The sequence below is a fragment of the Nyctibius grandis genome, chromosome 8 (genome assembly GCF_013368605.1).
Source record: "Nyctibius grandis isolate bNycGra1 chromosome 8, bNycGra1.pri, whole genome shotgun sequence".
NCBI classification, from domain to species: Eukaryota; Metazoa; Chordata; class Aves; order Nyctibiiformes; family Nyctibiidae; genus Nyctibius; species Nyctibius grandis.
This window is the reverse complement of record NC_090665.1, coordinates 48,063,935-48,076,256: the sequence shown is the minus strand read 5'-3', so window position 1 is coordinate 48,076,256 and position 12,322 is coordinate 48,063,935. Positions and strand designations below refer to the sequence as shown.

Genomic DNA, 12,322 nt, shown 5'->3' with positions numbered 1-12,322 from the left:
ATTTCATTAAAGCATTTTAAGAAACATGGAAAGGAGAAGAGAGACACTCTCCATTCTAATCATTTCTCATTCAAAGACTTTCCATATTGTCTTAGATTACTTTTAGATAAGACAAAGGTCCATATCACCTGCTTGCAAAGCTAATGCTACGACTGTGCTGCAAGCTGGAGAGGCCAGTGTTGATTTTTTAGAAAACACTTTCGGATTTCTAATGCTAATAGTGACAAATGTAACACAGTCTGTACTTACACAGCATATAAAAGATTAACCTTCAAGTCGGCTCTCAGGTACAACTTCAAAAACCGCAGGCTACAAACTAACAGGTCCAGCTTGCCTTTCATCCAGCATTCAATGTTCCAATCTGAATCTAAACAAAAGAAAGGGATTACACATTTCTGAACTAGAGGAAAACAAAACAAACAAAACAACTGAAGAGACAGGATAAAATTCACTCACAAAGAGAGGACGAGTAACAGGTATTCATGAAGGTGAGGCTGGACCCCAAGTGTGCAAACTAGCACAACTATCCCGGGCAACTAGCGCTAGGACAAGAGGACACAGCCTCAAGCTTGGCCAGGGGAGGTTCAGGTTGGACATGAGGAAGCATTTCTTCTCAGCAAGGGTCATTAGCCATTGGAAGGGGCTGCCCAGGGAGGTGGTGAAGTCACCACCTGGAGGGGTTTAAGAAAAGCCTGGACATGGCACTTAGTGCCCTGGTCTAGTTGCCATGGTGGTGTCAGGGCAATGGTTGGACTCAATGATCCCAGAGGGCTCTTCCAACCTCATTGATTCTGTGATTCAGATGTTTATCAACAACCCTTGCTGAATTGGGCACCAGTATATGCCCTTCAACACTTAAAAGGCTAACAAGCTATGTGATGCTGCTGCATTGTAATTATTAGAGAAGGAATATATTTTACCTGGCTTTACGGACAAGGCCACAAGGGGAAGAAAGAAACTAAGCTGCTGCTGCTGGTTGAAGGTTTTGCTGCTGTTACCAGTACCCCTCTGTGTGGCTGTGGTGCGTACGCTCTGTGCACGCAGATGCAGCTGTACACAGCATACACAACAGCAACAAGTTTAGCGTGGCTGTCTTTAACAGAGGTTTATTTGTTCCACATGGCAGTTCTTGTAAAATAAAACTCTACTCTACTGAGGTCGATGAGATTCCTGCCACTGACAGCAGTAAGCCAGCTGGCCAGTATGCTGCTCAGAGGCTGTGATTTACAGGAGGAGAAACACAGCCTAGGAAAAAATAATTCAATCATCTAATCCATGTACAGATATTTACTATGGCATCACAATTCAGGCAGAAAAGACAGCACTCGCTCTCCATCTCCCCCGCCTCCTGAAGGAGTTTAAAGCCCATATCCACAAAAATATTTAAAATATTTCTCATAGTGTCTAAAGACCTTTGAAGATCTGGGTTTATGTCCTCATATGCAGTGCTACATATTTTATTCAGCATTCCCCTAGAAAGACAGACAGATATTATTTTTCCAGCCAGCTATATTTTTTCTTTGAATCTGTGCTATACAATTTCTTTCACCTTCCACTACAGGCTGCTGTGAGGAAAGATTTTACCATACTATGTTGTGTGCTCTGGATAAAAATGAATACTTATTAATTCAACCCACCCCCCAAACAATAAAAACCCCAACCATTTTTTAAGCAGTAACTTCTCATGCCCTTGAATGGAAAACCTACCTATTTTCTGGGAAGCAGAAATACTTATTTCTGAAGGAGTAAACTTCCTTGCTTGCATGCTCGCTCTGTACAAGGAACAATCAATGTTGTTATCACTCCAAAGGCAACACAGAAAACTTTCTTCGTTCATTAGCGAGGAAGGCTTGGTTTCAGGTGCTCTCCACAAACCAGACCAGCTCTCTATAACTCCAGCAGAGAAGGGACTCAGAAATGTCTCGTTCAGCAGCATACAGGGTAATGTAAAGTTCCTGGGTGGAATCTGATGGACCACACAGTGGGCAACTGCCATCTGAAGAAGGTCTGCAAACAGAAATGCAAAGATACTGGGAATAAAAAGTTCATATGACTTGACAGTGAAAAGGGAGTGGCCGATGTTATACAAAAACACACTCATTACATAAAAACCAGCCTATTTCCAGGGGCTGTTCTCCTCTGAGTTGGAGACAACATTACTAAAAACATCCCCTCTGGAGTGGTGTCAGAGCTGACAGATGCCAGCCTTCTCCCCCAAAGTCACTACCCCTAATGTTTCGTTTTCTCAACCTCTTGAAATAGGTCAAGACCAAGACTGTAGGGGAAGTATCTCTTTGGGGTAAATTGGCTCATAGTAATTCCAAATACAGTGAATCCTAAATCCAAGTCCCCACACCATCCAGGTATGAGTCTCATCTCCCCCTGCAGTGCTGGGACACTTGCAATCCAGCTCTTATAACACAGCTCCATTACTGTAGAAAAAGGTAAATCCATTGTAAATACAACACATAGTCACACTGTAACTGTTAAATACCAAAGAATAATATTACAAGAACACATGACTGGATGTAACTGTGCAACCCAAGGGCATTATCTGGGAAATGAGATGTAGGAAAAAAATCATCTTTTCCATCAGACTTAGATACTTCAAAATAAAATCACCCTGACCACATTTGTAGCTCTTGTTGGTAAGTCATAGCTTGAATTATGCCAACAATGATTTTGAGAATGATGAGCGTGTCAGTTTTGGAAACAGCTTACTGTAAACCACTGCATGAATTTCAAAGATTAAAGCTCTAGTTACAAAAAGGCACGTGGGTCATTTGTGTACTTTGCATTTAGCTTTTCGCTCAGTAAGGGCATAAATATTTTAAGCAGTTCATTAGATAGAAATTAATTCATGCTCTATGCCTTGCAATAGCTAAAATCAGAAAAACAGAATTTCTCTAGCATCGTTTAACGGCACATAAGCATAAGCTAAATGATATAAAAACCACAAAATGAAAGCTTTTAAAAAAGTAGCTACATGCTACCTTAAAAGCAGACACTGTGTTACTATGCAGTGTGATCAAGTGTTTCGTTTTCTCTTTACGCAGATTTTGTATTGCCAGACCCCAGACGGGTTCTGCTCTTTCCCCCTCTCTCACGTAACAGAGTTTGTGCCTCTGTAAATACCAGCTTCATTAGGCCTCCTGGCTGCATGCAGGGGATTCAGTTGACCAAACAGACTATTAGTCCATAATACATGATTAAAAAAGGACAAATGGGTAAGTGACATGACTGCCTGTGAAGCAGGACAGGTAACTAACATACCACCCAACTCACAGAGGCAATTGCAGGCTGGGTGGAGAGTCCTGCCAGTCACCTATTTTTCTAAAAAACAGACCCCACCCCCCGCATATCACACCAGACAATCTCACAGGATTAATTAAATCCTATAAAGTCAAAATGTGTGCAGCTACTTACCACCTCTGCAGAAGTGTTTAAAAATAAAAGAACTATAATGCATTACGATACAGAACCTTTAGGATTGGATTGCTATAGCTCTTAAATGCTCGTTAATAAACTGCAGCATGCATTAAGAATGTTTTCCTGCTCCAGGTGTAACAGTTTGTCCATGACACAGATACACAGGAGGCCACCACTTACAGGGCTGTCCCTCAAATAACCAGCTTATTTCATGTCTGGGTTAACAGGGCTACCAAGATGCCAGCCATGGCTATTTGCTTATTTGGAATCTGGCCACTCAGGAGATACCCTGACTTTCAGTCACTGCAGGCCACCAGATAGTGACAAACTGCTCTGAAGCCTAATGAAGACTCCCTGAGGCATGCAGGTTTTCTAATTAAAAGGTACACAATATGTTTAGATTACGTAAGGTATTTAAAAGAAGAATGTCAACAATGCAATATTTGATACGGAGTGGATAAAGGGACGTATACAGAAGGATAAAGATGTATATGTATATAGAAAAGATATATAAATATTAAAAGATGTATGTGTGTACAGAAAAGATATAGAAATCTAATGATTTATTCATCTTTCTCCCTAAGCATCATCACCAGAAGTCTTTAAATAGTTTTTAATCGAAAAAATGAAAGGCAAATACCAGCTGTCCCTGAACAGCATACACCAATTTTGTTACAGATATTTCCCAAATAGAAAAGCAGTTTATTACATCCAACATTTGCAGTTAATTGAGCACCCTTTAACAGTACTGTGCACATGAAAGCAGGCATGTCAGCTACCTAAAAAAGCAGAGCTCAGACTCTCAGTGACGCCCTGGCTACACCGAACTGAACAGAAACTTTGCAGTTCTGATGGAACCAGGATTTTCCCTTTCGCTTTTGGATCAAACAAATTGCCCATAAACTTCTTATCTTATCATATTTTGACTGGGGCATTTATTTGAATGCGTCTTGACTCACCACATACTTTCTACTGATGTTTCCTGATCTTAAAAGTCACTTGCACTGCTTTTGGGGATAAGACACACAGGCACAACCCTGAGAGTGTCAACATTTCAATTCCACACAGTGACAACATCAGGTCCGTTGTATATCCTAGTTGCGTGTTGTGGTAAGATACTAATCCAGTAGCATGACTTGAAACACCACCGTAAAACAGAAACGGTGATTACTCTTCATTCTACATAATTTCCAGACTTATTTTTTTAGTAACTTACCCAATAGCACAAACATGGACAGAATGAGTTGCCAACACATCTTGTTTTGTCGAGCTGATCTGAAAAACACATAGAAAATTAACTGAGAGCTGATAACTATCAGTGTATTATTTTATTAGGGTTTCATTTCAGTGTACTTCAGTTAATTTGATGCTCACACCTTTGTAAGCAGAAAGAAAGAACAAAATCAGAACGTCATATTGCTTAGAACATCAATTAAATATCAATACAGCTCTTCGTCATTAGAGCTATATAGTACCTCATTTCTCCAGGCTTTTGCTGATCATCGTTCACCTTCTGGGTTTGGTCATCTGAAAGGCACTACAAATCCAAACAATCAAAATGTCCAAGAGAGAGACTCAGTTTTCAAAGTGCAGCACACACAAAAGCACTCGTGCAGCCATTTCAACGGTGATGACTTCACTACACTTTACAGCAATATTTCAATTCTGATCTTTCATTTGAGGTACCTTGTTCTTTTTGGTTTTCATCCTACAGTCACATAAATTCTGTTAAAATCCAAATGTAAGTATTTTTATTTATTAAAAAAAAGCTCAACAGAGAATATCAGAGGAAAACAGAGAGTTTCACAGAATCCCAGAATCACTCAGGTTGGAAGAGCCCTCTGGGATCATCGAGTCCAACCATTGCCCTGACACCACCATGGCAACTAGACCAGGGCACTAAGTGCCATGGCCAGGCTTTTCTTAAACCCCTCCAGAGATGGGGACTCCACCACCTCCCTGGGCAGCCCCTTCCAATGCCTAATGACCCTTGCTGAGAAGAAATGCTTCCTAATGTCCAACCTGACCCTCCCCTGGCAAAGCTTGAGGCTGTGTCCTCTTGTCCTATCGCTGGTTGCCTGGGAGAAGAGGCCGACTCCCACTGCGCTACAACCTCCCTTCAGGTAGTTGTAGACTGCACTAAGGTCACCTCGGAGCCTCCTCTTCTCCAGGCTAAACACCCCCAGCTCCCTCAGCCGTTCCTCATAGGTCAGACCCTCCAGACCCTTCCCCAGCTTGGTCGCCCTCCTCTGGACTCGCTCCAACACCTCAACATCTTTCTTGAAGTTTGGTTGCCTCTGTAGTTAACCAGAACTCGATGATTAGTAAAATTTACTTATGAAGTCAGACAGAGAATGCTGGAGCAAGAAATGAGATTTGGGGAGTCCCTCCAAAGTACTGTCATTCCTTAAATATTTCTGAGAACAATTTCCTTGAGAACATCTATGTTGCCAAAAGATCTGATGCCAGTGCTATGCAATCCACTGGCCTTTCAGCCTGGGGGTGCACGTGCCGTGTTATATACACATATGCACTGTATGATACATACAGACTACCATGGTAGGAGAGTCTCCGCACCAGCTGCACAGCAGTCGGCTCTGCAGCCTGAAAGGAAAGCGTATGTGGACACAGGAGACCAGAAGGAGAGAAACAGAGTAGTTCCTTCCTGGTTTTACCACCCCTGTCAGTGCCCAGTCTGAGGACATGCCCGCTGTCTCACCCAGGGCAGCGCCCCAACAAGTCAGCACAGAGCGGAGGGTCAGCCCCGCAGAGGAACCCGTGGCTGCTAATAAACCCAAAGGAGTGGGTCACAATAAGGAAAGGCACCATCTGCTCAGGGATGTCCCTCCTCTCCCCTTTGTCCTCACCAGAGACTTTGATGTGGTCATCCCCATGACCCTGACACTGCTTTAAGCCTTGACCATGGCTTAAAGCACAGGGGATTCAATAGGCATAGCTGTCTACCTGAGGCAGCAGACAACTGACCAGGGAAGTTACAATATTTCTGTATTCTTGTCTCCCTGCAAGCTCTCCCCCAAGGAAATCCCTTGCAAATTTAGCTGGGGCTGGAGCCAGAGCCAAGCCATTTCTTCAGCACCGACCACCTCCATTTTGGTCTGCAGGATGAGTCAGTCCCATCCACTTTTCTCCCCACTCACCCAGGTTATAATCAGAGTATGTTTTAAGCCACATTTTGAGCAAAAGAGGAAAGCTCAAAATTTCCAAGGCAGTGCTTCACAACCCCTACTTGAGAGGAAAATTTGCCTCTCAGCACAGCTGTCAGGAGGCCAACCTTACCTGTACCTCTTCCATTAGTCTATTTCCTAATAGGTGAGCCATGAAGGCCAGAGGAATTATCTAGCTACAACCTTCTATTAAGTCTGTCATTTCACAACGATACAGGCTGGGATTATTTCCAAAAGCTTATGATCGAATTTACGTACGTTTTTTTTCAAGTTTCTGACTAAAAGAAAAAAGAAAACCTTTCAAAGTAATTTACCTGACACAAGCATACACTATTCACACTAGTAAACGCATGGTTTAATGAAAAACAGTCCATGTTCCTCTTTTAAAGGTGCAACAGAAATTTGCTGTTCATTGCTCAACCACTTCTCCGTAGGAAGTTGGCAGAGATCACTTCCATATGTTGTACAAGAAAATCAGGCGTGTATTTCAAAAGCTTATAAAGTTATTAATATGTCATGGATGTTACTTGGGTAACAAGAGGTACCTACAGATAACAGGACAAGATGAATGTGCTCGTGGACTGGACAGGACTACCCAGTATCTTTTCTAGTGAGAGTATTACTCACCAGAATTCTTACCTTCATTGTAAGAAACAACACAAGTTTTACCAGAACAGTTATGGGGAACAGGAAGTTAAATAAAGGAGAATTATTAGAACTTGTAACTATAGCCCTATCCCAGAGAGAATAAGTTAACCCAGCAAGGACAAACGGTTTTATGCGTGGTGGGGGAAGTATCCATACAAATGCAAGGAATCAGGGCACATTTTAATGCATCTATCTCAAGATACGGCGTTCTGAAACCACCAACCAACTTTACTGCTGCTGTGTACAAGAAATTTTCCAATTTGCTATGTAAACAGTATGTTCCTCTCCATGCTAACCACTGTACATAAAAATTCAGTAAGGAGAGTCCCTCTCGTAAAAAAAACATCCAATTTAAAACAAAACACAGCAGACACCACAAGCAAGGAGGACAACAATGAAAGTAAGATCATTTTTCGTTACAGGCTGGCCGACAAGTCACACAATCCATTGGCATATCAGCATGGGAAACATTTTCAGCCCAGCCTGAAACAAGCACGGCTGGTGATCCACAGACACCTGCTCACTGGGCACAGAAAATGTACTCAAAGTCTTCCTCTTCCTTCCAAAACTACCTCTTTTTTTTTTCTTTCAGTTTCTTGTCTTGACAACTTATATTTCTGCATGTCTCCTTTCTGAACTACAAAAAAAAAGGTTAAAGTGAAAGGAGGGCTGCAGTATGAGGCAGGTCTACCTGTCCAGTTTGAACACCAGCGAACAGAGGGTGGCACTGGTGGCCAAGAGTGCCAAGTCTCTACAGCCCGTCCTGGCCACAGCTGAGTAGCACAACCCTGACACCACAAACTCAACTGTAAAATCCTCACCGACTTTTGCAGGGACTAAGGGACAGATGAGCACACGTTGCAAGATCACAGCCTCACATATTAGTGGCTTCCAATAAGCAATTTCAAAGCCTACAGAAATTTATAGAAACTCACAGAATCCCAGAATCAATCAGGTTGGAAGAGCCCTCAGGGATCAGCGAGTCCAACCATTGCCCTGACACCACCATGGCAACTAGACCAGGGCACTAAGTGCCATGGCCAGGCTTTTCTTAAACCCCTCCAGAGATGGGGACTCCACCACCTCCCTGGGCAGCCCCTTCCAATGGCTAATGACCCTTGCTGAGAAGAAATGCTTCCTAATGGCCAACCTGAACCTCCCCTGGCCAAGCTTGAGGCTGTGTCCTCTTGTCCTATCGCTAATTGCCTGGGAGAAGAGGCTACTCAGTTCCCAGGATCTCCTGTTTTTCCTCAAGTAATGTACTCCACACACATAAAGAGTCTGGAGGGTTTTTTTTTCCTCTTTCTTATTCCCACCCTCCCAAAAAAAACAACAGCTGCTCATTAATGGGAAACAGGAACATAACGCTGCGAGCATACAAACTGTCCCTGACTTTTGCAAGCACTATGCTACAGCTGTTTTTAAATATTTAAAAGATCTCTATAAAGCATAAAAATATTTTAGCAATAATGCCTACGCCCAGCACCTTCTGGCCTGCTCTTTAAGGGTGCCGAGGGCTTTCCAGTCCTGTTAGTTTTGGCAAGACCAGTGGTTCTTGGTCAGCCCTCCTGGGCATGGCATTTCATTGCATTTGTTTGTCACTTAGTATATTAGTAAACACTATTAATAAAGAGTTCAGAGTAAATGGAAAATACGAAATAGCAATGAATGTGACTTGCATTGAATAATTTTGCTTTCTAATACGGAAGCTTTAACGAAGACAACCCAAGCTGCATGACTCCCCCCACACACTAAGCACAGGGGAACGCGTAGCAGAGCTACCCTTGTCTCACTTGCAGCAGCACAGCTACCAAAACAGGCTCCAAGTCTGCTGAAGGAGCCTCTCTTCTCAAACTCAACAGCGAAACACCCCAAATTCTAGTTTCTCCACAGAGACAGAGGTCAGGGGATCCAGCCTCTCCACTACCACGGCACCGAACTCAGTACTGAACTTTGTGCACGCTCATGACGCACAATTTGAGAGACTTAAGTTTCATAAATATTCCTGATTTTAAGCCTGCAATAGAGAAAAGCGTTTTTAATAAGTACTTTACCTCATTGTTAGTCACTGATGAACATACATTGGTTTTTCCTTGCATGCAGCTGTAAGCAGAGCTCCTGGAATTATCTGGCACTTAAAGCTTCTTGATATTACAGCCACACTTGCTAGTTAAGGGCTCTCAAGTGTTTTCATTATAAACTCTATTTATAAATACTGTGTCAGTAATTAACACCAAATTTCCAAAGTGCTCTACTATCAGAGCGGACCATAACGGCTTCTGCAGCATCAGTGATTCACAACCCATATTTATGGAGAGTTCTTTTTCCTTTGGCTTCAGACACTCAAGAGGAAAAGACAAAAAAAAAGGTCTGTTTTGGGTACACCGTGCCAACCTCGGAGTTGCCTGGTCCCTCCGAGAGCCGACCCGTGAGGCACAGGACCACACTCACCCACAGACCGGCTTTCTAAAGGAACAGGCAGCTGTGCTCCGTTCTCTATTTCAGCAACACCCACCCGGTTTTCACGCGTGGCACCCCCAAGCTGTCCCCCCTTCCCCGCTACCACCCGGGAAGGAGCCGGGCGGCCCGGCCGAGGAGGGCTTCACCCCACCGACACACCGCGGCTGCGGGGAAGCGTCCCGCGAAGCCGTCGGCGGGGAGGGAGGGAGGCGGGCAGGGCCCCCGGCCCCGCCGCCCTCGCACGGGGAAAGCCGCAGGAAACATAAATTAAAGGAAAAAACGGGGGGGGAAAAAGTAAATTCACCGACCTACTTCGCTTCATTCCGGGAGTCTGAGCCGAGAGCCGAAGCCCCGCCGCGGTGGCCATGTCTCGCTGCTCCGCCGGGAGCCGCAGCCGGGGAGCGGGAGGGCCCCGCCGCTCCCCTCAGCAGCCCCGGCTCAGCCCGCGCCGCCGCCGGACGCTGCCGGCCCCGCCTCGTCCTACCGCTCTGCAGGGCGGCCCGCCCTCACGGCTCGCCGGCGGCGGAGAGGGGCCGGCCGGCCCGCACGGCCCGTGACCCCCCGGGGGTGGGCCCGCGGCGGCCTCCCCTCACACACGAGGTGCGGTGGCGGGAAGGGGCGGCCCTCAGAGCGCGGCCCGGGCAGCGCAGGACGGGGCGGTGGGTCCCCGTGGGTACTTTGATGTTTGCCAGCCAGGACGTTACTGGACAAAATAAAGTTTAAGGCTTCAAAGAGCTCGCAGCCAGTTGTTTTGGTTTTGTTTTCTCTTTTTTAATGCAGAATGGAACTATTTTACCTAAATAGAAAAACCTTCAGGGAACAGTCAGTGCTGTCTGGACCCACACAAACATCTGTTAAGAATTTAATTAACATTCAGTTTAAGTATTCCAGCTCGTGGTTTTAGCAGTGGAGGCTGTATAAAATACCCCATTGTTAATGTACAAGGTGACACAAACCAGAACGATAGGGAACGCTTTCCAGCTATTAAGCCTATTCATTGTATTTCCCAAGGATCTCTGAATTTTCACAAGATGATAAACGTTGTGAGTTATTATTCATAACACAAACACGCCCAATTGTCAGTAGAAGGACAAAGATTAGTGTTTAAAAAAACATGATTCAGATTTTTTTTAAATGGCACATTAAGCAGCGCTATGCAATTCGGTTGTGCTGATATGTTGAATTACATACTAGAAAATGGGTTTCAGAATTTGGTTCTGAAAATCCCATTCTCTAAAGTTGTGAAAATGTTAATATTAGTAGCTTGCCAGGGGCTTCCAAGGTGTATTAAGTATGTGAACACACAGCATAAACTATTTGTTATACATAACTATTTCAATCCAAAAGTGGGAACAACAGCTTAGTGTTCACCAGTAATGTAAGGATACAGTTTTGATCAAGAAAAGCAATTTTACAATCTCAAACACCACAGATAGAGGAAATTTACAAAATAACCCAAGGGTAGATGATCGGTTTAAAAGATCAGTTATTTATGAACTAGTTCTTATTTAAAAAACCTTGTTTATATAAGACAACGTAATGAAAGTTTTGCCATCATCTTCACTGCAGTGATGACTTCACCTGTAGTATTAGGTATCATTTGAATTTGTATTTTGATTGATTTTTAAATGGTAATTTGTCCTCGTATTGTTTAAGGACAAAAATCAGAGCTTTATTTTGAAAGTAACTCATTATCCTATATCCTAAAGATACTGAAAAGCAAGACAGATGACTGTCATCTTCATTTAAGCTCTGTTGGTTATATACACAAAGTCGTACGTAGAGTTCTAAGTAGAGGATACATGAATAGTTCTAAAGTAACATCTGGTACATATACATACTTATGAGAAGGCTACCCTGTTGCATGCTTTTTCTTTTCTTTGTTTAAATAAAGGCAATCTGCATGGAAAGTCAGAGTGTTTGTACATAGAGGTGATTCGTAGAGAAGTCTGCTCCTCTTTTCATGTCACAAGTAAGGGTTTGTAACTGATTTACCAATCCAAGCACTCTTTTCAGTTGAAAGACACATAATTATTTCCCATTATTTGAAAAATGACACATTTCTGTGAGCAATCTGGATGCAGAGATTTCATCTCTTCTTTACTATACTACTCTCCTATAGCTAATGGTGTTTTAACACCTATATATGGATTGTTATCACAAAAATCCTGAGCCATACCAAAGAAATTGATAGCGAAAATTAATAACTAGAACTAAGCTTAAATCCTGACCTTGAATTGTTAAAATGAGTTTTTCAAGGATTAAATTTGTGAGGACCAGGTCAACAACGAACACACTGTACCAATCTGTACTTCTCCAAAAAGCGATACCATGTATATCTTAGAAGCTACCTTCACATGGAAGCTGGCAGTCCAGTTACTACGTCAAGATAAAAGATGCCACTTTTTTGGTGCGTTTGTTCTTTCTTCTAACACATAGCTGTGGGCCCAGTTACTCACCTGAATTTCCAGTTTGGATCAGGCCCACCAGTAGACTATGCACCAAGAGCAGCTTGTCTCTAACAACAGTCCATGGCAGGTGTCACTAAAGATATGGCAAGAAGCCCAACCAAAGGAGACTTGGAAAAAATACTAACACAA

The 12,322-nt window shown here is 43.3% G+C and overlaps 1 protein-coding gene across 1 annotated transcript in view; it reads right to left on the bottom strand.

Annotated features, from left to right (window-relative positions):
• The window catches only part of LEPR (leptin receptor), a 33,434-nt gene extending 28,473 nt beyond the window's left edge, over positions 1 to 4,961 (bottom strand). The window contains exons 1-4 of the mRNA XM_068406176.1: positions 4,905 to 4,961; positions 4,646 to 4,704; positions 1,708 to 2,007; positions 250 to 367 (exon numbers count right to left, since the gene is read on the bottom strand). Coding sequence (XP_068262277.1) covers positions 250 to 367; positions 1,708 to 2,007; positions 4,646 to 4,704; positions 4,905 to 4,909 — 482 coding nt within the window. The 5' untranslated portion in view covers positions 4,910 to 4,961. The remainder of the gene's footprint in view (positions 1 to 249; positions 368 to 1,707; positions 2,008 to 4,645; positions 4,705 to 4,904) is intronic.
• Between the last annotated feature and the right edge of the window lie 7,361 nt (positions 4,962 to 12,322).